This window comes from Pavona decussata, unplaced genomic scaffold (genome assembly GCF_977016875.1).
Source record: "Pavona decussata unplaced genomic scaffold, jaPavDecu1.1 SCAFFOLD_184, whole genome shotgun sequence".
NCBI classification, from domain to species: domain Eukaryota; kingdom Metazoa; phylum Cnidaria; class Anthozoa; order Scleractinia; family Agariciidae; genus Pavona; species Pavona decussata.
Window position 1 is genome coordinate 2,665,745 of NW_028145593.1, and position 26,936 is coordinate 2,692,680.

The 26,936-nt window shown below is 37.6% G+C and overlaps 4 protein-coding genes across 5 annotated transcripts; 3 read left to right on the forward strand and 1 right to left on the reverse strand.

The window, feature by feature from the left end:
- The first annotated feature begins 3,552 nt into the window (after positions 1 to 3,552).
- Positions 3,553 to 5,541, forward strand: LOC146462956 (D(5)-like dopamine receptor). Its single transcript, XM_085085214.1, has one exon. It carries the CDS (start codon positions 4,061 to 4,063, stop codon positions 5,084 to 5,086), a length of 1,026 nt encoding a protein of 341 aa, XP_084941340.1. The 5' UTR covers positions 3,553 to 4,060; the 3' UTR covers positions 5,087 to 5,541.
- A 3,500-nt stretch (positions 5,542 to 9,041) lies between these two features.
- On the reverse strand, positions 9,042 to 10,163 carry LOC146462957 (melatonin receptor type 1B-B-like). The gene has a single exon (XM_085085203.1). The coding sequence runs from the start codon at positions 10,161 to 10,163 to the stop codon at positions 9,042 to 9,044; it is 1,122 nt and encodes a 373-aa protein (XP_084941329.1).
- Positions 10,164 to 16,878: 6,715 nt separating this feature from the next.
- On the forward strand, positions 16,879 to 19,457 carry LOC146462958 (G-protein coupled receptor 161-like). 2 transcript variants are annotated; one of them, XM_085085157.1, is made up of 2 exons: positions 16,879 to 16,942; positions 17,635 to 19,457. In XM_085085157.1, the coding sequence occupies exon 2, from the start codon at positions 17,663 to 17,665 to the stop codon at positions 18,632 to 18,634; it is 972 nt and encodes a 323-aa protein (XP_084941283.1). In that variant the 5' UTR covers positions 16,879 to 16,942; positions 17,635 to 17,662; the 3' UTR covers positions 18,635 to 19,457. The 2 variants fall into 2 exon arrangements, with proteins under 2 accessions (XP_084941283.1, XP_084941282.1); XM_085085156.1 differs by lacking the exon at positions 16,879 to 16,942 and adding an exon at positions 17,024 to 17,480.
- A 3,450-nt stretch (positions 19,458 to 22,907) lies between these two features.
- Positions 22,908 to 24,758, forward strand: LOC146462959 (melatonin receptor type 1B-like). Its single transcript, XM_085085213.1, has one exon. It carries the CDS (start codon positions 23,002 to 23,004, stop codon positions 24,016 to 24,018), a length of 1,017 nt encoding a protein of 338 aa, XP_084941339.1. The 5' UTR covers positions 22,908 to 23,001; the 3' UTR covers positions 24,019 to 24,758.
- Positions 24,759 to 26,936: the final 2,178 nt, after the last annotated feature.

The window sequence follows — 26,936 nt, forward strand, 5'->3', positions numbered from 1 at the left end:
TGTTCGTTATTCCTAAAAGATACGTCCCTACAAGATAGGTTTACTTCCTGATGTTTGGTAAAGTCAGTTATCTTAACGTCGATGTAACAAATTTTTACCTGTAAAAAGTTTGAATCGAATTTTTACGCACTTATCGTCACCATCTCAAACTGATTTGTTCGTTCTTCGAGAATGTCTTGCCTGTCCCCACTATCTGAACGCCTAGAGCAAGCTAAGGGTTACAGGCTCCACAGTATCTATCTCCCTTTAGTTATTTAACTAGCCATGCAGACAATCACTGAGGCCCTGTTCTGACTAGGTAGCCGTGACCGGTTCTTGGGCACTGGCAACTCTCTGAACACTGCTTTTAAATGGTGTTCGAGCATTTCCATACACTGGTACCAACTACTCCAAGCGACAAGACAAGGTTATTATCTAGTTCCGACAAGTCTTTCCTTTTAGGAGACTCTTTGCTGACGTCATAGTTTACGTTCTGCCTCATTAGCAAACATAAAACAACAAACGTCGGACAAATGGAAACGCATAAACTAAGAAAGCATGTCACTCATGATAGTCAGTACAAATGTTGGTTTGACATGTTTCGTTCATAATAAGTTTGGAAAAATTGGCCTTGAAAAATTATAAAATTTGTTAAGGAATGTACGGCTGGATGGGAAGAGTTACCACCCAGTCAAACATTCTCTGCTTTGTCAGTAAAATCTGGACACATTTAATTAACATACGTTTCTCAAATTAACAAATTGACAGCAGTTCTCTATTGCCTATATTCTTATAGACCAAAAAATACGTCATAAAATTGACAAAACTCAAGCGGAACCACGAGCCACGTGCGAGTGGTTTTACTGCCAAATTTTGAACATTTTATGGCCTAATTTTAAGGTCTATAAGTGACACTACAGACTAAAGAAAACTTCCGTCGATTTGTTTCTTGCAATAAAATGGAAGTATTGCTAGCGGAGTTGGCTTTATTTTTTACGTTGAGAAATAAAGTCTGTATTCTTATAGACAATGGCTACGAGCCAATCAGCGCGTGGCAATCTTGACTGAGTTATTGTGAAAAATGAATTTATCAAGCCACGTTCAAATTCTCAGAAAATGCTAAGTTTGCCAAGTTCTTTCAAATTATGGAGACCATTTATGTCGTTTGCGCTAATATGCTTTTTTTTTATTGTAACTTATTTATTATTTATTTTTATTTATTTATTTATTTATATATTTTTTGTTTACTTATTTGTTTTGAAACTTAAGAATACAAATGGTCAGGAAACCTGAAAGAAACCACGAGGCTTATTACGACTTAGGTTCTCTCACATTACAAGATTGAATGTACTAATATAAATGCAAGTGAAGATAACAATAAAAGAAGGAAAAGAGCACACAAAGAGAAAAATTGAGATAGCAACTGGTAAAAGCTTAATACCTTGTGATAAAGAATTTTTATGGTACTGTACTGAATCTGCTCTTACGTGTGAAAAATAAAAATTGAATTGAATTGAATTGAATTTTTTGGGTTTTTTTTTTATAGGGGCGAGGGATGAGGCGGTAGTCACCTCAAAATTTTAAGGAATTGAAAACTTATGGGCTAAAGCATGCAAATGCACACCCAATGATCTAAGCATGTAAACAAATTAAAGATCCGTCTATTCAAACAAACAAATCATGGTATTCCTACCGCGCCATATGCAAATTCTCTGACCAACCACTATTTAGCGGTCAGCCCCTATTAGGCGATCACTTGCCGTTTCCCTGACGACGGCCGCTGTAGAAACTGATGACCCGTGTACCGTTGGCGATATTTGCATAAGACGACCACTGAGATACCTCATTATAAAAGCAAAATATATCCGCTTTTCAGTCTTAACACATTTTATGAACTATCCGATGGTTAGCCTTTTTGTGAAATACTCAAGGGGAACCAGAGGGGGTCGTTCTTTTTTGAATGGTAATACGAAAGGCTCGGTCGACGCTTACCAGGAAACTTTAGGCGACAGTTTTTGTGAATACAGTCTTACCACGGAACGTTAATTTAAAGTTAATAATGGTACAGAAATCTTAATCAGTCACACTGGAAATGTTAAGGCAAAAGTCATGTTAAGAAAAATTTATTTTTCGAATTAACTTTCAGAAAGAAAACGTTCTTGCAGTTTGAACGAATTTTGTGGGATATTGGCTGGAGAATAATGAATAATTGCGATAAGATCCTTCTGTTTTAATTAACCAAGGTTCGACTGTGTTTTTCTTTGCAGTTTTCATAACCAGTAGGGTGAACGAAGGTGACAATAGTTTTCTTTTGTAGTTTTATGCACATCAGACTGCTAAAACCCAAGACACTAAATTTAAGCTTGTCATTTATGTTTTCTTGGCCTTGGGAATAAACAAACGTGTAAGTTTTTTTTTGCCAGTTGTATCTCGAGTGCAGGTTCAGCAAATTTCGTAAATAAAATGGAGTTAATAAAAGAAGATTTGGACGCCGAGTTGTTTGAACTGGTCGTTTGATCACTGCTAATTTTCTTGCTTCTTTTCTTTCTCAGCAAATGGCTTTATTCAAGCTCAAAAACTAATTTCAATACAAATTATAATGATTTTGCAGAGATGCAAATGGTTAAATAGGTGTTTGAATCATAATTATGTTGTTCCATTGATATTAACCATTTCAGTTCCGTTTTATTTTGAAAGGTGAATAATTTCACAAAATCAAAATTAAAAATCTTACAATGTTCAGAAGTGTCGCCATCTTACTGTATTCCCATAGATATAACTGATCATGACAGCTGTCTTTTCTCAGCAATGTTATAATCTTTTATTCGAAGAAAGTCGGTCTCTAAAAAGCAATTGAAGGTTCGAAAACATGACTTGTATAAAGATAACTTTTTTGTCGCCACATTTGCCCCTTAATCACAAATAGGAAAAAAAGGTATCTTGGTGTTTGCGTTTTGTGATCAAGAACCGCTATTTTTTCATGCGATTTTCGTGAGCCGACCTAAATAAATATGCTTATTCTTGAGTTCCGAATACAATTGTTTCCCAAAGAGTGATCGTAAAATTAATTGGAGCGAAACCATAACGAAAATATCGCACCCTAGGCAGAGCTTATCACCTTACAAAGAAATTAAGATTTAAGTTAGATGCAGTATATTTGGAAGGCTATTTTCGAGTTGATCGCATTCGATCAATGAAATTTCAACAGTGGTACAGTGATTAGTTTTACGAACTGTCATCAGCACGTAAATTAAACATTCCTTGAATAGTGTATTTACTCTAATGCTTTTATTTTCACAAGGGCTTTATATTACATTATTTTAGTCCATCGTTACAGATTCATACAAATTATACCTGCAAAAATTAACCGTAGAAAGGAAATCTAACGATGTATCGCTAAAGTTTTAACAGCGAAATTTTAAGCGACGAAATTTCCGCAATTTATAGCCACAGAGCAAATAGTACTATTAAAATGACATTGGAGTTTTCTGCTTTTAAATCAAACGGATTGCAAAATTAAAGATCTATCTTATTTTTGACGATAAATCTTGTTTGAAATGCTCGTTAGAACAAGGTCCGGCATTTATCTATTAAAATATTTTTTCTTTGCTTAGTTTTTCTCATTGAAATCGTGAATTGCTTTGTGGAAATAGACGGAAGGGGATTTCGACAGCTGCCCCAAATGAAAGAAGACAAAGAGGACAAATGAAAGAGGACAAAGGAAAATAGCGTTGTCAAATGAGCCACTGCAAATGGACATGATGATTGGGTGAAAATAGAATAACCTTTCATTAACGAAGGGCTTCAGGCAGAAAATTAACATATCCCTTGAAGATATTTGCCGTCGGTACAAAACGTGTTTGCTTGATAGCGATCAAGAGAGGGATGTTTGTTGTCACTTCTGAGACACATTTCTGGGCTGCGTGTGTTTCTGGCACCTTGCTCCCTCCAGGTATTTCTTTGCTGTTAAAACTTTACCCTTCTAAATTTGCCGGAAAAATGGGACACAGATGGCGATAAACAAATTGGTACGCTGTAGCTTTGCACTGCCGCTAACTTCGCCGTAAATATCTTGGAAGAAATGGAGAGCAACCACGAGGAGAATATGACCGCCACAAAGGTCACAACGCAAACTGGTGAACATGGCGCTGCAGAGCTTGACCTTACTCCAGCAATTTCGCTCACCATCATAGGCTGCGCTGTTGTGATTTCCAACGCTCTTGTTTGTGTTCTTTTTGCCCGTTTTCGCGCTCTTCGGACAATAACAAACACTTTTATTGTAAGCTTAGCAATAAGCGACCTCATGGTCGCCACAGTGTTCTTGCCGACCTATCTTGCTAGGTTGGCTATAACTCCATACGTAATTGCCTACATACTCTTTGCGTATCTTTTTAACTTCTGCGGAATAACATGGGATCGTTACCAAGCGGTCCTACACCCTCTAGAGTACAGATCCAGAGTAACTCGAGCGATTGTGTACAAGATATTGGCTTTGGTATGGACTATACCACTGCTACTAGCGATTATACCGATATTCTGGGAGTATCGGGAGGATATCAAGATATTAGCTGAACGTATTTACCAAGGATTCTTGGTAAGTATTGTCAGCGTGTGCACCGTGCTGATATGTTGGGCGTACGGCCGGATATTCCGTGAAACAAGGCGACAAGTGAAGATGATGATTGAAATGTCTGAAACCAATTCGCGAATCGAAAGCACTCAACGGAAACAATCGCGAAGAGCATCAAAGAAACGATCCGTGAACATTTCTGCCGAAGTGAAAGTAGCAAAAGTCTTTGCGCTGGTTGGAGGAACATTTGGAGTTTGTTGGCTTCCGTTGATCATAATCAACGTATTTGGGGTGTTCGGCTTCCCTGAATTAATCCCAGACGCCTTTCTGCAAGTTTCACTTTATTCTTTGGTTGGAAATGCATTGGCTGACCCGTTAATTTACTCGTTTTATAAGGCGGATTACAGGCGCGCCTTTTTGAGATTTTGTCATTGTTGTAAAACGGAAGGCCGAAATTCATTAGCTACATCCATAACTAATGATGATGTTTATGCGGAAGACAGTCGCTTTTCCAAAGGAGACGAAAACTTTAATTAAACCTTACACTCACATTAGGAAAATTGCAAATAGAAGTAATATCAATTTTCGTCTCGCAAAAAAAAAATTACGAAGCAAACGGCGCAAATTGATAGATATACCTTCCAACTTGAGATTTGACTGCAAAACGTTAGTTTGTTTTTTCTCAAAGAATGAAAAATAAACACAAAAACTGAGATAATTTTAAATGTTTCAAGTGAATAAAATTACATTTTAAATGGATCCGCGCTTGAGCGTCTTTAGAAACAGTAATACTGTCAAAATATACATTTCGTAGTAGTTACACCCACGCGAAATGTAGTCTGTATTAATTGCGGTTTTAAATTCACTTTAAACTATAAGCCCCTCTAATTTGTGATTTTCCGTTTGCATATGTTAATATGTATCTCAATAGCACTTTTAATTGAGATTCTGCCGATATACAAAGGTTCATTGATTTTCAACACGAAAACTGTTTTACGCCTTGATAAAGAGTGCAGTAAAACTATATTTTTATTACTTTAGCTTTTAAACCATATTTCATCAATAAAAACATTACATCTTGTTCTCACTTTTACCAGTTTTGAGTATTTTGATGCAAACAGCTGTTCTGTCGATATTTGCTGTTGAATGTTCACAGGTTTCTTTCCTTAAAAATGCTTAGAGTGTTTCTTGTTTTTTGTTATGACGGAAATTAATAAACTCTAGTTGAATCCTCGCCCATTCACAATCATTATAACAGAGTATGGGCGCATTAACTAAACAATTAAAACTAAAAATTTGAGTAAATAGTCTTGCTTGTGGCGAAATCCGCTAATTTGGACAAAGAAGGAATAGATTAAAATCTCATGGAGAAGACATGAAATTCCATACCAATCAATTTAATTCAAATTCCAAATCTTGACAAATTATAACGGATACTCTGGCGTGCTACTTTATTGCCAACTACATTTTTGATAGTTGTTCCAATGCGTTATCTATGAAAATAGAGAGGTTAAGAGTGGCTACGGCAAACGCGAGATATGACCACGCGACCATGTTAATCCTACATTTGCCGCTCACTGTTTTTAGTTTCTCTGTTAAATCGAGTAGTTTTGCGTTTGCATCAGAGGCCAGAATTAGTTTACACTATTTTCATCTTTGTACTCTTTATTTCAACAAAACATAAACGGGAATCTCACGTTTGCCGCCGGTTTGCCGTAAACGAAATTCTTAATCTCTCTAATGTCACAATTCGGACGAAAAAACGTTCGAACGATTTCTTGGCACATCTCATGCGTTTGTTCATGAAACACCAGCAAAGAACAAAGCGGAGTATGTACCAATAGTTTTCATTCAGTTTGAGGAAGATGGTAACTTACTGCTCTCTCCAACGTGTGGAGATAACAAATGGATCGAGTCACACTGTCGAGCTTTTTCACAAGCCTTGCTTGTTTTGAAATGGTTTAAATTGCATTAAAATAATATTCCGATTTTACTTGAACAAACATGATCGACTGTAGAATAATTGGACCGTGTGATTTGTTTGGGCATAAAAATTTCTTACTCTTTCTTTTTTTTTTTTTTTTTTTCTGTTTTACTCGTTTGTTTTGTTTTGTTTCTTTTTTTCTTTTTTCTCAGTTTTTTTTTTGTTCAAAGGTATTGTTTGTCCTGAAAGTTTTCCGACTAAAGTATATGGGCTCAACACTGCAAGGAGAGGAGGTGGGGGGGGGGGGGGGGTAGAGCGAACGAGTAGTTTACATTAATGTATGAATGTTTCTGTCAATTGCATCAGGAAATCATGTAAATGAAAGTTTGTCCCAAGACACGTGCCCTTAATGTAGATTTTTGGTCGTGAGTAGCCCTTACAATGTGAGTCTGTGGGTGAAATATGAAAATACTAAAGCTACTCACTTACACTACGACACGACTTTTCTGTACTCGGCTTTGTTATGATGAGCGAGTGTATGAATGAATTTGCATTTAGCTATTCAAACTGAGGGTCCTTAATTAAAGATAACTCTAATGATTGACAGATTTGCGCTCATCAGCGGAATTTTGTGAATGCTACGGCCATGCCCCATGTATTCCTCGAGGTAGCCATGTTGGAATAAGCCTGAATCTAAAAACGTTGTGTGTAAACCAGTGTTTATCCTTCTCCACCGTAGTATTTCAGCAAGGATTTTATATGGTACCAAACGTGGAGCACGAAGTTGAATTCCTCCATCCAAGTAGCGAAGATTAGTACCAAATACTGAACGTATATTGCAGCAATCTACATTGGCGACGGCAGCACATGTGGCAAGGAAAGGGAATTTCCATCGATTTAGAAGAAAAAGGAAGCACCGAAGACCAAACAAATAAAGCGTTAAAGAGTAGAAGATGATAAAAGACGCACCGGATGCATTAAGGCAACCCACCTCCGGAAACATTCTATTTGAGCAGCGGAAATGTTTCAGAAACTGGAACTGAGAAGTTCAAATTGAAGTAACAAACTACAATCGTGAACAAAAGTGTCAAGAAACTGTTAGTCGATCTTCAAATTCGACCGCTACAATGATACGTCAACAACACAGCCCCTTCACAGCTGAAAAACAAAAAACAAAAAACAAAAAAGCTGGGTCATCGTACGCCTTTCAAAGCAACATTGAGTTAGGGGAAGGGGGAGTGAAGGTTTGCTGCTCTCCAGGCGGTCTCTTCTTTAAGGTAGATTGAAATATATGGGCCAAATTCGTATTTTTATTTCGTAACAAGTTTTGTCCACGATTGTAGAAAATTGCGACGGGGATAAGGAAAGCGCGACCAGAGTAGCCACGCTGGCAACAATCATCGGCAACGCTATCGATTTTCAGTCTGTGCAACATGGAACGGAGAAGGTATAACAAAAAAGATTGATGCACTGAAGAAAAATATCAGTTACGAGAGATACAAGTTCTTTCCAACAGCTAAAGAAATAGACGAAACTATCGATGCGATTAATTATATGACTGCATCGAGAAAGCTTGGTGAAAATTATGAATTCGGAACCGTGATATCGAAAATCAAATTGCGCTTCAAGTTGATGTAAAAAAAAAAAAAAACTAAAACAGGGGAACGCGATCTCGAGACACCCGGATCTAACGCCCTCACAAGTTCTAGATGTGGCATCACCTACAGAAAGAAAAAAAAAAGAAGTAACAAAAAAATGATGAAGAACTCATCGGTACAAGGAGTTGGAGAGGGAAATTTCAATTAATCCATCCTTTAGAATAATGCCCTCAGACATTTTCGATTGCAAGAATTGCAGAACAAGGCGTAGCATAACGGAGTGTCCTGCATATGGCAGGATATTACATAATTGTCAGAGACTAATCACTTCCAGAGCATGTGCAGGTCACGGATCAGAGAAAGGAAGGCCGGAGGCTAGTTACAGATGGGGAAGAGCGTGATTTCGAGTCAACCTTGTCTGTAGAAGCCGTCAGTACAGAAGTTGAAATCCAGAATGACGAATGCTATGTCATGTCGCCAGTGCAATGACATATCACCAAGCTGAAGGTAGGGGCTCTCAAGTTAACATCATTCAGCCAACACATGGATGCATACACCTAAAACCAGCCAGCTACTCAGTCAACAGTTCTTGGTACTGCACTGCTGGTGACTGCGGTCCAAGGTGCTCGGAAACAAAAACTGGCATCCTTTGTCGTAAAAGCTAATCAAACAGGATTAATTACTGCACTCAGATTTAGTCACAAGATTTAGGCTTAATCAAAATATTCATGATGGCCGAAGAATATGAAAAACAAACAAGTCCCACTGACCATGAGAAAACATTAAACCATTTCAATAATTGATCATGAAAGTTCTTGAGGAGTGGTACTAGTACTTCCTGGGTTACATGTAGTTCATTGGGAGAAAATGTCTCATGTTGAAGTGGACCCTTCAAAAAAACCTCCTGTGAACAATGATCGTTTTATGACCAAAATACGTTTGTACCGACGACGTCAAGGAAGATACCCCACTATATATGCGAAATATCTTGAAGTTTTTCTGTCCTTAATATTGCACTAATATCACAGTCTTCTCCTGCTGTTGTTCTTAATTCCCTTCCTTCATTTTCGTTAGCGAAAATAATTGTAAGCTCTCGCTTAGTTTCTTTTGTTGCCTCCGGATCTTCCACCCGCCTCAGCCTTTTAAATGATATTACCTTCTTTGCTTCTCGACGTATTTTCGAGTTGAGTGTCAAACAGACGATAGGGTTGATACAACTGCTCCCAAACGCAAATAATATGTAGGTGACATATGCCTCTCTAGGCAGGCTGCCTGTGCCCATTATGGCATTAAGAAAATCTACTGTAATTACGGGAACCCAACAAATGATAAATGCAACTACCAGTACCAGAAGTAGTTTTGTCATTCGTATTTCTTCTAAACTCAAATTACTCGCCTGCCGAGCACGTGAGCGGATTGTGTTTTTCGTTGCAATTGCGTGCTGCTTTACCATGCGAAAAACTTTGTAATAGCAAAACGCGATAAACACCATCGGTAAGACTGTGTAAATAACCAAAAGAAAGACAGTATAAGCTATTTTTCCAAGTTTTCGTTTGGGATCGAATGTCATAAAGCACGCTGCTTTCCCAGGTCGAAAAATGTAAGTCACTAGTCCACTCCAATACGGTGATATGGCCAGGATGAAGGAAAGAAGGCTGATAGTTGCGATCATGGCACCAGAGTTTTTCTTTGTGAACCATTTTCGATAAAGACTTGGTTTTCGGACACAGAAGTATCGATTTATAGCCATCAAGGTGACCATGTGTAAAGAGTTCCACACCAGACAAAGGATAAATATCCCTTGAAAGACGCAAACGCCCTTACTAAACATCCATTTTCCATGGATAAAGATCGATGCTGTAAGAGGCATTATTAAGGACGAAGTCAGAAAATCGGCCACTGACAAACCAACCAAGAACATGTTTGTAACTGTGCGCAGTCCTCGATTCCTGTAGATCACGTAAATAACGAGCAAATTACTGAGAAACGCGGTTGAAGTAATGAATAGAGCTATACCCGATTCCAACACAACGGCTGCCTTGCTCCTGTTTCTCAAATCGTTCAAGAGCCTTTGCAAATTCTCTTCGTCCATTTTTGAAGAAAGTCAACGGGTGGTTAAAATTCGGTTTGGAGGACCCACATAAATCAGTGCTAAGCAGATCCAGCGACTGATACAAAATAATTAACGCAGCCTTATGGTTAGAATTACTTCATTGACCGACAGTCACTGTGTATTAGTTTTCCAATGGTCTTGGATTCAAAAGGCTTCAACTTTTCTTCAAAGGAAAGCGACTGCGGTGGTCAGTGCGTTTAAGTTAAAACAATTGTCAACAACAGCCACTTCAAACGGATGGATTGTTCAAAACCCGACCTTCTTTGAAGAGGATCATGGATGCAGCTGCTTCTGTCGACTGTCGTTTTTATTTTATTTCAATCGGGGACACTGGTGTCACAATAGCATATGTTGAAACTTGTTTGTTTTCATAAAGAAGCATTATAATTGGTCAGAATTTTTTACAGTAAGCTTATTTGATAGGTTATTGCATAACAAAATTACTTAAATTGGTAGAATGCAAATTTGTCGACGTTTTAGACCGATTTAGAAAGCTTTCAAGGTTGTAAAATGCAATTTCAATTATTTACCCTAACCAGTAGTCTTCGGTAACAGAAAGAAAACGTCAAACATTCGGAAATCATCTATAATGTGTGCAAAATCATATAAGCGGCTAATAATAACACCTATTTTCCAGTAAGATTAATTAAAACAAAGCTAAAAACGTATTGAAATTAGGGGAACCGAAAAAATAATGGGTTAGGCCTCAATAACACTATATACACACTGTGATTCTGCGTAGGTGGAAAGTGGAAATATCATCAGCTAGAGTTGATAAAACGAAGGGTTAACAATCGAAAGGTCTTTACGGTGGGCAAATTACTTTGTCGACTCTGTTCATAAAATCGAACATTCGTTTCAATAAAATTTGTCTACTTATGCATTTTTTTTAATTTAAAAGCAAATAAGTATCCTTCATTACCAATTGCCGGGATTGAAAAAGATTTAACAGCGTGTACATTAGCATCTATCAGTTTCTTTTTTTTTTTTTTTTTTTTTTTTTTCACGGAGCAGTACTGGAAAAATATGGTTTATAGTTCTTTCTGAGGTGTCCAGAGTTGTTCGAAAGTCGGTAAAACAAAGCACTGAAATAAAATGCTTATATAGTAAAATATCTAAAACTACTACGTCAGACCTGGGTAAAATTTTTCATAAAAGATAAATGAAAATTTCAAACTCACGTCGTCGTCAAAATCTTATTTCCATAGGAACGGCAAGTTACGTGGACAAAGAAATGTCGCACCAAGTGTTGCTGAGTAATTTTTCCGCAAAGTCACAAAATTATAAACCTCGGCTCTTCGCAACCTTCCAACGAAAAAGCGGATAAGTGCTCAAATTTAGCTTGCGAAATTCAGTGCCTCTTCTCTCCATTCCACGTTAATGATACAAGCCTGAGAACCTCTGCAGTGGAAAATGGCTCCAAAGCACACTTATAAACCGAATACTTACCCACAGGAGCTTGCAGTCCTGGCTAGCCAAACAACAACGGTTAAAATTGGTGAGGCGACAAGAGAACTTGACTCCTTGGTATTTTAGAGCAACAAACGTTTCGAGGTTCGGCAGGAATCCCATACTACTTTGCATATTACCCATGATTCCGTGCGCCGATGAAATATATTATCGTTTTTCTCGTGATGTCATCATTCGAATGAGTCAGAGAGCAGTGAAAATCATGGCGGCTTGTTTTCGAACATAGAGAGAGAATCAAGCATCTTATTTTAAAAATTATCGGCTTCTTTACGTCCATTGTGTGCAAACGATGATTTCGAGATTAGCTTGGCTTATCTAGCGTCTGTAAAGATGATTTGTCGAGAAATTCATGGAGTTTCGTCGACAAAATGAACGGAAGAGGATTTGCGCTGGTGCCACGGACTGTCGATGAGCGCAATGTTGATGATATCTCTAAAATTTCTTAAATTTCGGAGATGGCGATTTTAAGCATGAAGTGGAGCCAAACAAAAGTGATTTCTTCGTTCGAGTTCTGCGTGGTACAAGTTCTTGGCGGCATTCTCGTTTTTCATGAGGCATCGATGATGTCATCGGCTTAAAGACGCAGAATGCCTTTTACCGCTGAAAGAACGACTTTCCATAAGACCTGAAAAGGAAATATAAGATGATTCTAAAATACCGAACAGCAACATCGGAAATCTTTGCAACCAGAATGTGCTTCAAGAACGTCGCTCATACTTTTTTTCTAAAAGCATCTCAAGCTTTCTTGAAGGTCCAATAATTCAAAGACGATTTCGACGATATTAAAGGCGTAGAGCCTTTTTGCGACTTTTGCAATAAAAAGCTACTAGAGAGGTAAAATTAACTTCAACTGAAGTTACAGCCACTGTCACTCTGTTATTGTTTAAAAAGACGCTTTGCTACTAAGGGAATTTTACATAACAAAAGAAAACCACGCATCCGTGTACCGGTTACGCTTCTCGCCTCTTATTGGGCACTCCATGCAATCGCAGGGACTCAATAATTATTTACATACAATTAAATCACCTTTACGCTTGAAAAAACAAAAGAAATTTAGTCCACCTACCTTCCGGAATATTAAAAATCAACCAAAAACGAAGAAGGCCAACCGATTTCCCGTAACTTGCCGCCATTTTGAAACACGAGACGAAATTTCAGCATTGGTGCTGAGACCCTTTTGGTCGCCTGCTTCCAGAAAATTGGCAGAAAGAGTCCAAGGAATACAGTCGGACCTCTATTAAGCGGCCACCCTCCATTAAGCGGCCACTTTCCAAAGTCCCGAATTATTATTTTGTCAGTAAAATGCTGTATTCGATACCTCTATTCAACGGCCAACCTCTATTATAAGCGGCCAGTTTTCAAAGTCCCCCGGGTGGCCGTTTAAAAGAGGTTCGACTGTATAAATCTCTGAAAGCCATTGCGTCCCCCTCAATTGCATACTAAACAACGGGGCGGTAAAATACAAAAGAATACTATACAATATAGTAACTACCCGTGCGAAATGCGTGCCAGATTATCGCCAAAGGAACTTATTTAAGCTCTTAGATAATCCTGTCTCCAGTACGGAAACAGCAATGTGATTTTCATAATCACATAGACCCTATGCAAAAATGACGGTGTTAAAATTAGTATTTTGTCCGTATTCAAAGTAGCCTCGCTAACTTCGTTTTTGAGATCAGAACTCTAAAGAATTTATCATCCCGGGCGAAGTTAGTGAGGCTATTTCGAATATGTACAGAAGAATAATTTAAAAGCAGCATTTTTACATATCGTCTATGTTTTTTGTTTTTGTTTTTATTTATTTATTTATTTTTTTCGTGCGATTTCTTGAAATGACAGTAATTGTGAAACTGACAGTGATGACATGAAGTTTAATTCAATTGCGGATTTGCCGGCTGTACTGCTATTTCAGGATATTACTTCCTTTGCAACTTGTACAGACTAAAATTTAACATAACATAGTCATTAATATTAACTTTAACATCTGCCCCCAGTTGTTCAAAGAGAGGATAATTTTATCCACCGGATAGGTCGCTATGCGCCAGATAAATAGTGTGCCAGAATTTCCTTATATCCCTATAATTATGTGCATAAAGTAGAAGCATCTATCTTATTTCAGTATGAGTTTGTGTGAAAAACTTGCCAAAAGCTTTTGTTGGAGTAAAATTTATGCGCTGGATGGCAACTTATCTACTGGATAAAGTTATCCACTCTTTGAACAACTCAGTGGCGGCCAGGTCTTAAAGGACTCAGAACTCAGCCTAGCTATACATGCACAATGAGGAAATAAAGCGGTTATGTATTTCTTTGTTGTTACAAACGAAATTGTTTTAATATAAATTAAACGTACGCGATAAATACCGCGCGCTAACACTCCCTTAGGATGCGACAAGTGTACTTAGACGTTTCTCGGTTCGCCAACTTCCGGGGAGGAGTTACGACGGAAGCATTACTGACGACATGATGTGTTGTGGTTTTCAGCTAGCAGAAGATATTTACCAGCAAAAAAAAATAATAATAAATAAGGAAACAAGAAATAAATGGTAAACATAGGACTGACGCCTGACACCGTCAATTTTTCATTTCCTTGAAAGGCTGATAACCTTCTGTCACCTCCAAAGTTTTAATTATATCCACTACACTCATCCCTAGGATATGTCTACACTATACCGGATAACTTTTGTGCCGGCACAAAAAAACATATCGGGTAAGGCTTTCACATACAAAACGCGGACTCTGGATCGATTTTTGTCAGTGCCGGAGCCGGCGATGCTGGAGCTGTTCCGGTCTTGAAAGTGAATCGCCATATATCGGATAGGTTTTCGTGACGCTTTCTCGAGTAGTGTGAACGGAGAATTGAACCGAAATAGAAGTCAACAACCAGGAGCGAAGATTGGATCCTAGTGGAAAGTTGGCGGCGGTTTTGGGCCACTTCTGTTCACACCAGGCCGGAGTATTTTTCACAACGGCATAAAATGCTACTTAGCAAAGCGTAGGTTTAGCCTTAAAATTCCAATTATCTTTTGCCGTAAACCGAGATTTATTTACTTGTCTACGACTGTCTACGGTCTGTGAGTAGGGAACAAAAATTAAAGAAAGATTAACAGAAACAAATTAATAACAAAATTGAGGCGGCTTTATTGAGCGATATTGAAGCGTCTGGAATTATCAGTCTTTTTAAAAGAAAAAAAAAATTCTTAACAAAAATGGCGATAATTTTCTAATGCAGATAATAAACTTACTTAAAAAAATTGTTTACATTTCCTTCCACCTAAACAAATGCATAGGTAAATATTTGGTGTTCTCTTTGTCTCAAAAATTTAGCTTTGAAACAATGTTGAATATCCATAATGAAAAAAGCTCAATTGTTATACACAGTAAAGATTGACAGGTATTAGGAGCTGGACTTACTGATATAACACGATTTCTTTATAAAACTATATTCATGGAGAGGAGCTACGCTATTAACCCTTAATTCTAAACAATGTAGTACTTTTAATTCTTCCATTAGACAATTCTTCCTTTTCCTTACAAGGCTTTCCCAGCTAGCCTTTGTAGGGTGAGTGAACTTTGAAGATGTAATCCCTAGGTGATACCATTAAAGCGAAAAGCCGAAAACCATTGGCCAATAACATTCTGTACTACCCAATGCCGCGTAGCATTTGCGTGGTTCTGCGCCTACATTGCATTGGCAGACGAAATCTTACAGTGTGAAATCTCAAATATAATATATTGAGGAATTCATGTCTGCGGTACAGATTCAAGTAAGTTGGTCCTTACTTTATTGCTTAGTACTTATCTGTTACGATTCAGATGGTAATTTTATGTTTATGAACTTGGCCACCGATAATTATCACAAAGATTGCCGGTGGCCGGCTATATAAAGAATATTGCCTTTCATCGAATTGTTAAAAATCATAGGCCTCACGCAACTCCGATCAGTGAATATTTTAAATTCTGCTGAGTGTTTTAAGCTCCAGATATATGTTTACAAAATGGTCATTTTAATTTTTGCGCGGAACTAATAAGATTAACTTTTAAAAACTGTAATTAACGCTTATCTTGAAAGAAAACGGAAAGAACAATAGGTCGTTTGACTTAAACCTGTCGTCACTTCGATAAGAGTCTAATCTTGATCTTAGTTCCACAGCTTAAGTTTTGTGATCATTAAAATAAATCCACTGAGTGGCACTTATCTGTGATGCTAAAGAATTTTCTATTCTTCTAAAGTAGAAAATACTGAGAGAATTCACCGCCTTTTTCAATCTTAACACTTTTTTAAAAAGGTTTTTCTTTAAGGAGAGGCTACTAAGATAGCTTTTCGTTTCATGTTTCTATGGAACCAGATAAAGTAACCTAACGAGAATACCTAGAATACATAATTAGCCTCAAATTCAAATAGTAAAGGGGCGATTATATTTCGGTTACAAAACGGACTACACGCGGGGGTGTAAGTCCCGAATGTGAAGTGTCTAGATTGTCTTAACACACAAACCGTGCGGAGCCTTTACGCTACACACCAGAGTAACTGTTTCACGAATATCAGCATTGCCTCTATGGATGGATGGTTAAGAATAGATTTAAAGTGACCACTCTCACCCGATACGTAGACGTCATCTCAGTTCTCGCGCTTAGTTGATCACGCAGAAAAGATTGCATAAATTTCAAAAGGGAGTTTGTGCTCTGGAGCTTTTTAAGGTAACTTGATTTTGATTGTCCCTGTTGGTAATTAGAAAAGTTCTTCATGAAAACGTACATTCGTGACCATTTCAAGTTGAACGAGATTGTTGTCGCCGGGTTGACAAACCTATGATCAGTATCGGGTTAAAAGGACGGTTTACCAAGGGATGCAGCCTACAATACAATATCATTAAATGATAAAACAAAGTTAGTGCTTGACATGAAAGTGATGATGATGATGCTCACAAATTCATTGGAGTCGTATGGAATACTGAACCGAATCAAATGAAATTGGACAATATTTTAATTTTGGAGGGAGTTAGTAAGATACCTATCCCTACACACATACTTTTGTTCTAATTAATTAAAGTCGCTCGACATTATTGACACTGGTTATTTCAAGCTCAATCTTTTGTCAACAATAGCCCTTGATTTGATCTTTGTTATCTCTTCAAAAACTATTCTTTGAAAAATAAGTAACTATATGAGCCACCTCAATAACAATATTGCATCCAAAAAGATTAAAAACACTTGTGGATAACTATTGACGTCCGCTGTAGATGATGTATTACTCAAAAATGACGGCGGCAGCGATCGTCAGGCGCTAGGTAGGTTATATATTCGTGTTTGTCAAATATGTCAACTTTTCGCCTGTCTCCTTTTCTACTCTCCCTTTTCCATGTAAATTAAGTTCTTGGTTTTTTTTCTTTTTATGCGGCTGACAATTTTGGACCACTGAGAAAGTTCAAGAATTTTGTATTGTGACATAAACGGTTTCACACGTGGGCTCGAGTAATTACGATCAATTTCGCAACATAGATTTGAAATTCATGGCTTTCTTGGATTTCAAAGCTAGATCGTGTATACAATGATCTACACTTTTCTAGAATCGCCAACTATTTCTATTTTGTTTTCAATCGTCAATTGCGTGATCTTGTGACGTAACACTACATGTAACCGTGCACGGTTAATAGGGTTTGTATGGCTTTAATATACACCCAAATGCAGTGACGCGCGTAATAACTTAGGTTAATATCTGGACGCGTCCGCACGCAAATCTGTTCAGGAAAACGTAACCAGCGTCGTTTAAACTCCCGACACCTAATGAGAATGCAATGCGGAAAGAGTAAATGTAAACTTCAACAGGTGGGTGTTGTAATAGGAATTGGGCGTGCTGGCTTGGTCGGATGCACTTCCTCCAAGAAGTGCGATACATGTCATCCTTATGAAGGCGGGCCAATATCTGTTAATAACCGACGTTGCATATTCACAGAATTTGCTTTCTTTCTGACTTTGCTAGGAAAGGAGATCAAGAAACTGAACAAGAAATGGAAAATCGATCCAACGACTCCGTGATGTTTAATTCAAGAGATATACTCACCGTGGCGGTAGAAGGAGGATTAATGCTGCTCATTAATTTCGTCGCTTTTGCGGGCAATTTACTGATTTGTTTGGTCATGTATAACAAGTCAAGGTTCCACACGACGACGAATACTTTCATGTTTGCCTTAGCCATGTGTTACGCTTTTATTGCCTCCCTTGTCATGCCTTTTACGGTTGGCTCGCTAATGACGGGCAAGTGGTTATTTGGACAAGTTCTTTGTGACATTCAAGCGTTCGCCTTCCTCTCTCTAACCTGGGTCTCGCTACTGACGCTCACTGTTATGACGATTAGCCGGTTTTTTCAAGTCACTAATTTGGCCTTCTACAACAAGTGGTTCTCCCTCAACCGTTCCTATGCAATGATCATGGCTGTTTGGATTGTTGTCATCTTAACACTGATCTCTGCAGAAGCATTTGGTACCGCCAGATTTCGATTTTCTCCAAACGATTCGCTCTGTTCCATTTCCTTCGGCGTTCAGAGAGAGTCCCGACACACGACGTATGCAGTGATTACGCTGGCTCTATACTCGACTTTACCAGTTGTATCACTCATTGCCTGGGGTGCCATCCGAAGACATAAGGCTTGTGTCCACCCTTCTGGTCAGTCGAGCGAAAGAAGGAACGATATCGAGATGAGAAAAAGCGCAGAAGAACGAAAAACAAATCGCATGGTATTAGCTCTGATAATCGGGGCCCTGGTGTTCTGGTTACCTGCAGTAGCCATCAATGTGTTGTCATTTCTAATAGGTCTCCCTCGTCAAGCGCATCTCGCAGCCACTTTCTTCTGGTTTGCAGTTCCAGCCTTACATCCAATAATCTATGGAGCCTTACACAGACCGTTTTCAAAGAAGGTGCTAAAGGTGCTGCCGACGTCAAGAAAAAGACAAAATGAAGGTCAAGCTGAAGAGGCCATCTAGCTTCAGTTTGTCCTTTCAAATCAGTGTTCTTTCTTGAGTGATTCCATTTACATTTTATTTGCATGTAGAGGTGCAAGCAGTAGTGAAGACTATCCCGATTGACACTTTCAAGAGTTTCTTTTTTTTTAAAGCTAAAGAACCGTGTAGCATTATCACAACTGTAACTGTAACTGTATATATAAGTTGAGTTGACGTTGTGTTTATATATATTTAAAACTCGACGAAAACTCAGGTTTTGCAACGATCAAAAGCCCCTCTTCGTGACGGTTTAATTTCTTGAGAATTCAGCAGGAGACATTGAGTTACTTAAATGTATAATATTTGGTTATCGATAAAGCTTTTTCTATCGCATTTTGAACGCATCAAAGTGAAGGCAATATGAGTTTTGATAAAACGGTCACAGCGATAGGAGCAAATATTTCTAAATGGTGGCATAAACTTTACTACTAAGCTTTCTTTGTAATATTTGGAACGGATGAGAAGTTTTAGGGTAATAAATCCAAGTGATTGGAGTTAAAGAACACTAAACGTATTCTATGAATACTAATATGCAAGCAATTGAGTTTTCAAAAGTTATAACTGTCTGTTTTGGCCACCAAACGGTTGATTTATATCTGCTAAGACAGGTTTTTCTCGTATTATATCTTCAATAAGAAATATTCATTTCAATGTCAGTTATTCATTTGAATACATACTCACAAAATAGCCTAACGGATATTATGATCCTACATATGTATATTATCTACTAATAAAATGTCATTGTGTATAATATTTAACCAATGTTTTTTCATTGCCTTAAATAAAACAAACTTCTATTTTAAGAGTTCCTGTTGTCGCCATTCGGACGCCTTAAAGGTCAGCATTCACCTATTAGCGGCACTTGTTACTATTCAATTTCAATCGACCGTTTAATTCTATAAACGCTGAGAGCTAATTTCATAAAAAAAAAAAAAAAACAGGCCGAGCTCAATTTAATTAATTTCCCAAGGTAGCTATATTGATAAGCACATTACGTGCTACATCGATATCCTTTCGATATCCTTCACTGATTTAATTGTGTCAAACTCAGTTTTTACGTAATATGTCACTAACGAGGGTAATTGTTTGTTTGGGTTTTCAGATACACTGAAGAAGACTGATTATTATAGAAAGGCACAGTGTTTATCTTTTTCCACTGGTTTGGAAACCCAATGAAACAGAACGCACGTGATTTGGAAAATGCTTCCTTAATAAATTCAATTGAATCCGGTCTTCCATATTTCTTCTATGACATGTGGAATGCAATCATATTACCTGCCAGTCTGATTGCCCGACGGCTATTTCATTTTCATTTTTTTTTTTTTTTTTGTGCGTGTGTATGTTTTCATTGCTAAACAACGTGTTGCTAGAGTTATTTTTGAAGTTATCGCTAAACGAATTTTTGTTTTTGTTTGTTTCACGACTCAATGAATTGCTCGCATTATGTTTTTGGGGGGCTAGTTAAACAAACAGCATTTTGTCAAATCATTTTGTGCAGGCAGTTGTTATAAATTGCTAGAAATTGTTAGTTGCTTGTAAAGAAACTCCTAACTATACAAATAGAAAAAGGAAACCGCGCGGAAACTGAAGAGACAAAGGGTAGCTGTTTTTTAAGGGTTCAAAACAAGGTACAATTCACAGTTCCTGTGAAAGGCTCCAAAAGTATGAACACTAAAAACCGTTGACTGTGTAGAATAATAAAAAAAAAACTTTTTTTGTATATTGTTATTCGCGTTGAATTCAGTGGCATTTTACTTGTTTTATAAACCCTCCCATCTGACAAAAATGGGCGTTCTGGTTATTTGTTGGCATTGTGAATCGTTAATCAGCTTGACCCTAATGCTTGATCAGACATCCGGAATGTTCTCTTTAGTAATAGCGCCTCTATAAGATCCTCATATTTAACTTTTATTCAAAAATTAGAGTTCGCTGATAACTATTAATTCAACCTCTCTTGGTAAGTCGGTAACAAATATGAAGTACGATCGGAGTAATTTATTTTTTTTTTTTAACAATATTCTTATAACGTTTCGCACTCCGGGCTGTGCTCAAAACCTAGTGGCGAGATCACGAATTTTGCAAGACTTGCACCTATTAATTCTGGAGAATACAGATCATTCAAAACCACCCAATTCGCTAGTTATAAACGGTGACAGTCACGTGTATAACTATGTAGCACACAGTACACAGTTACTAATAAAGAGTCTCCAATGCATCAAATATAGGGGGGTTACCTTCGGATAAATTTTCTTCTACATGAATAAGTGCTTGGATGATCATTAATTTTACAATGAATAAGTTCTTCCTTCCTTTTGCTTTTTCATTTTTTTCTTTTTTTGCCTTTTTTGCCTGCTATCTAGAACCTAAGTTAGCCAGGGAGCTAACAAGATAACCAAATGGTTCATTTAGCTTCCTTGCTTGCACACTATTTTAACTAATAATTAATTTAAATCTATGTATTACCACTACAAGATTGCAAGAATCAACTATGTACATTAAAAAAAAGCACAAATAAAGAATATTAAAAAAATTAAAAATTATTATTACAGATAATATTAGGGGTGCTGACTGCTCTGAGATACAAAATTGCATGATACACAATCGTACATAATAGCCGTTTTTATACTAGAGGACGCATTATCCGTCTGGACGAACTTGGGCAAACATTCGTTGTTTGCCTGGTTATTCGTCTCTAGTATAAAGACGAGCACAAGACGCATTATGCGTTCTCTAGTATAAAAATGACCATTTTTTTTCCAGATTGAGAGCGATGGGTTGATCATCTCTAAAACAAAATCTATTTTACCAACAAATTTTGTTCTGGATTCCATGCAATAGCCCTCAGTAAGATTTGCTTTGTACTTAGTTTGGATTAGGAAGCATGGTCCTTTAAAAAAGTGAGTTTTAGAATGTATAAATTATTAAAGGCCATGTGTGTCGTATTAATGTCCTTAGGTGTTATTTTATTAGCTTTATTGAGTCAAATTTTGAGTCCTGCTGTTGATAACCAATTTGAATCTGTTACTTTTATGAATTCCATTTTTTTTCTTCGTTTGAGTCTGAAACGATTATCTGAGTTTTCAACTAAGTTCTTTCTAGATTACAATAGTCAACCCTTAAGACTTCCTTCCCCCCCTCCCCCCCCCCCCATAGTCATAGTCATAAATCCAACAAGACGCGAGTATCTAGATCAACCTTTGTTATCCACAACTTGAGCGCACTACCAAAAGGAGGCACCGTCATTAATTTCAGTTGAGCCGAACTTGCTCACTTTTTTCCAAACCTTACTTATCGAAATCGACACAAATTCCCTGTAATTAAATTTTGGACACTTTTAGGTTAAAGTCTATTCCAATATTTGTGTGCAATTTTTAGAATGGTCTTGCTTCCTTTCAAACATTAATTACTTAATGTTGGAGATATATGTTGAATTAATGTCGCAGTGGGTTCCTCGATTAAAGAGATTAGCATTTTGAGTGCTGCAGCTGTTAAAAGCCAATTCGAATCTACAACATTTATGGAGGGAACGCCATTTTTTCCACACTTTATCTATTGAAATCACCACAAATTTCTTGTAATTACTTTGGACATTTTTAAGTTAAAGTCTATTCCATGATTTGCGTGCGACTTTTACAGTGATCTTGCTTCCTGTGAAATATCAATTACTTCACAAGTAACGAACCTAATTATGTCAATTGTTGGAGATATATGTTGAACTAATGTCGTGACTGGGTTGCTTGGTTAAAAAGATTAGCCTTACTGGGTCACATTTTGAGTGCTGCTGATAAAAAATAAGGTGAATCTGCACAATTATAAATTCGAATTTACTTGTTTAAACCTGAAAAAAATTATGCCAATATTCATGGGGAGCCTCTGCAGGTAAAAGAAAAAAACTGACAGTAAGAAATGCATTTTGAAGATGCTAACTCCACCAACATAGCGAAATAATAGACAAATCACAGACATAAAGGAATAAATCTAGTTTCCTTGTGCTTTTACTCCTTACTCAGGACATTTCGTTTACAAAAGTGGAAACAGGAGTTTGCACCTTACAGCAGATGTTCAAACAATTATTGTAGAGTGGCAACATTTGCATGAAAGCGATACTCTTGAGATCACGTCTTACAGTCTAATATTTCCTACTCAACCGTAATTGCTAATTATTAGAGGTTTCAGGAAGGATGTTAAAATTCTCGAAACAATAGACGGTTCGTATTTCATTGACCAACTGTCACAGATTAACTGAAGGCCGGCTTTTCCCTCGCTCTTTTGTAAAATTCACTCAGCCGACTCTGCGGGATCGTCGGAAATTATTCTTCTAAACCTTCCGTAGACCGTCCGGAGTGATAATGGAAACTGACTCGCTCTATCTTCCCCATCGAAGTTTAGTTCAAGTCATTTTTGAATCGGCAGTTTCCATTGTATTAACTATCGTGGGTTTCACAGGCAACTTAATGGTCATCCTCGCTGTTTACAGAAACAGAAGCCTTCGAACAACAACAAACCTGTACATAATCTCCTTGGCGGTGAGTGACTTGTCTTGTGCAGCCATAGAGATGCCCTTGACCTCGGCAACATTGATAACTGGTCAGTGGATTTTTGGTGGGGCAATTTGCCAAGTGGCAGCTTTTGTGGATGTTTTTGTGACATACGTTTCGCCAGCAACAATTGGCCTTACGGCTTTTAACCGGTATGCCAGAATTGTTAAACCAAACCAGTACAGCAAGATATTTTCGCCAAGACGTTCAAAATTGTACCTTTCCCTGGTATGGCTCTCGTTGTTCATTTATATCACCGTGGCAAGAGCATCTGGCTGGCAAGATTTTGTCTTCAATCCGGGATATGCAACCTGTATTATAGGACACTTAGCTGAATTCAGAAAACAGATTCATTACATCGTCTTGGGTTTGCTCTGCTTTCTTATCCCACTGGCTATTTCATCATTTAGCTATTTCAAGGTTTTCCAAAAAATCCATCGACACAACTTGATGATCACCCCTCACTTGCAAAAGTCGTTAACACGAGCAAAGATAACACTGAACGAAATCAAAATGAGCAAATCCCTGTTTTTCGTTTTGGCAAGCATTTTCATTTGCTGGGTGCCATTCTGGGTGATTCTCGTCACAGAACGGTTTACTCTGGTATCGATCTCTAGAGACGTGCAAATGTTGGCAGTTCTTTTTCTGTTTCTGAGCTCGGCAATTAATCCATTTATATATACTTGCACTAACCGTGCTTTCAGAAGGGAGTTCTTTAAGATATTTTTCGGATGGAAACGAAAGAAAAAACACGTGAAGTCAGAAAATGCACAGAGTCCAGCAGTTAACGAATTGATTGTCATCCCTTTAGAACTACACAATGTCTAAAAAATGCGTTCAAAACTACATCTGAGCACGGCAAAAATTCCTACATTTGCAGTATTTTTTTATGTCAAGCAGTAAAACCGTAAAATCTAATTCATTTTAGTGACTACTGCAATAAAGGATTTTATTCAGACTACAAAGTTTGGGGACATTACATGATCCAATATGTGACTGTAAGGATGAAGGGAATTAATCCACCATTTCACGAAATGAAACGAGAAATATTACCTTATATCCGAATGCAAATTTGGTAATAAAAAACAAACACCATCAAAGAAAGGTGACGCTTTCAAAAAACAGTAATAAGTCAGAAAAACAGGAACTTGAAAAGTCCTGATTACAATGACTAACAAAAATTCATAGGCAGTTTTCTTTTTTGTAAAATAGGATTAAATGAGAAGCGACGAGGTACAGTTGTTAAAGGCGAGGACTAAGGTTTGAGTCTTCTCTGAGCACTAGCTGGATTTTTTTTCATGGTAGCCTCTGTTTAAATCCTCGGCCACACTTTGTAAATAGCCAACTGGTCAGCCTTCCTGCAAGTTGGAGTTTTTAAGGAGTTCTGTTTGTTTAAGAGATTTGTCTGTAATTACACGGCCTTACAAGTTTAGAAAATTACGTCAGTCAACTGCAGTTATATAGCCACAACAGGCTCAAAGAAAGAGGGCAAGTGTGCATGTGACTACTGCAGTAATAGCTCATTAAAGGGGAAGTATCATTGGGTTTTTTGGTAACTTTTGTTAAAAATGACGACATTCTTTCCTTCAATCAGACCTTCAATCAGCTGCGAAATAATTCTAGAATGACGAGGGGGAAGAAATCAACTCAATTCTTGAAAGGAACAACTCGTGATCTGTTCTAGAGCATTTTGGAAACAAAAAACTTGAAAAAACATTAGCCTAACATTGTTCAAGTTTCAATCCATACCGGAATACGCTGTCTCTGGCCAGAGGCACTAATCGACAGTTTAATTGCATTGGGGTGATAATTTGTTACAAACTTGACAATTATTTATTTGTTTCTTCTGACAGACAAACAATTTTGGGTTTTGAAATAACAGCAAATTTGCGTGACACTTCCCCTTTAATGTGACCACATGGCTTATAGTGCTACCATGTGGTCATTTAAAGGGGCAGTGTCACCTGTTTTTAGTCTCACTATGAAGGGCCAAAAACACATTTGTATGGATACAAACGGTAAAATAATTTATAAATTTTGTTGACAACGACCCTACTAGTACACCAAAACTGGTTGCATTCATCTTATGCTGCGCTTGATTAGGATGAAAATGCTTGCAACTTGAAAAAATTGGCCAATAATTCCAAGTTCATTCTGAGTATTTTGGAAAAATTGCTAAGCATTGATTACAGTTTATTCGTCCTCGGGGAAAGAATTTCATAGTATTTTAATTTCCTGTCAGTGCTCTAAGAGTAATGTCATGTCCGAAAAGAAGTTCTCAGTCAAACATTTGAGCAGTTTAGACCATCATACATCATTCAGCGTCCCTTTATGAGATTAAGGGAGCTTAAGCAACGACGACGGCGACGGCAACGACAACGCCGCGAAACAATAGGTCTAATGAGCAAAAACAATCGCTCTGCACGTGCGTTTTACATTTTGGTACATTTCTTTGCCTTCCTCTGCAAAACAACAACGTGAAATGACCACATTTAAGGTTTTGTGGAGAACGTGAACGCAGGACGGTGAATTTTTCATTTTCTTTCTTAACTTGTACGCCACTCTTACCAATTTGGTTCCTGGATAGTTCGCCATTTTTGCAAAAGTTGAGCGAGTTGAAATAATCGCGAAGTAGCACAAATGAAATAAAGAGATATTTTTAAGTGACGTTTTCGTTAACGTTGTCGTCGTCGTTGCTTACGCTCCCTAACAATTGACGACGGCCGCTTTTTTTAAGGAAGGTTTATGAATGGTGTAGTTGAGTTCTGAAACTCAGTTCAAGCAAAGGTGGGAAATCATCAAATGCGCATTAAATAAATTCAGAGTTACTTTACTCTTTGGCGTTCAACCAACATTACACAATTCCGATTTATAAGAAGTCAATAAATATTTAGCCAACATTTCACAATCTCAGTTAACAGTATTCAGATCAGCTAGGTTTCGGTTCTAACACATTTCACATTACACATATCACCTCACTGCTGCTCATATTTCGACATACAGGCAAAATTTCGTAACACCTTTGAAAGTTGTTAGCTTAGGTCAGTTGTAAACACGTTCATCGAACAGGTCGGAGCATCACCTGATTGTTACTGGGTTTTATCAGCCATCAGTAGATAGCGCATTCAGCGAAAATTTTCAAAATCTTAGTTTGACAGTTAGGAAGACTTTTAACCAAAATTTCATGACCACAACTACTGTTATTCGATATGTCTCATAACATCATGAAAAATTAAAGTACCAGTTACAGTGGAACCCCGATTTTACGATCGTCGATCTAACGATATTCCCGATTTAACGATCATTTTCTGTGTCCCGGCAAAAGTTATTTATAAATCGGGAGTTCGTTTACAACGATACCCCGATTTAACGATATGATTTTGCTGAACCCTACTCAGACTGCTCAACCCGTGTTGGATTGACCGTATTCCGAAAAAAAAAAAAAAAAAAGACTAAAAGAATAGACTCTTGATTTTTAATAAAAATTTTAAAGGCACATGATCTTCACCACTCATTTCGTATCCCGACAATCATTACAGTAAGCATTTTACGGAACCTTTTCATTTTACCCGAATACGTCCAATTGAACCTACCCCAAGTACAACTTAAGCTTCGTTCCAAGTCTGGCAGCTAAAGTTTCAACCGCTGAAGCTTGCATTTAATGCAGAAGGGAATTCGAACCCTGAAGTAAGATAGCATCTGCCAGATAACCATTCTAAATGCTCGGCTGGTCCAAGCATAAATAA

Excerpts from the sequence above, each read along its gene's own strand:
- LOC146462956 (XM_085085214.1), top strand. The coding sequence starts at position 4,061 with ATGGAGAGCAACCACGAGGAGAATATGACCGCCACAAAGGTCACAACG.
- LOC146462957 (XM_085085203.1), bottom strand. The coding sequence starts at position 10,163 with ATGGACGAAGAGAATTTGCAAAGGCTCTTGAACGATTTGAGAAACAGG.
- LOC146462958 (XM_085085157.1), top strand. The coding sequence starts at position 17,663 with ATGGAAAATCGATCCAACGACTCCGTGATGTTTAATTCAAGAGATATA.
- LOC146462959 (XM_085085213.1), top strand. The coding sequence starts at position 23,002 with ATGGAAACTGACTCGCTCTATCTTCCCCATCGAAGTTTAGTTCAAGTC.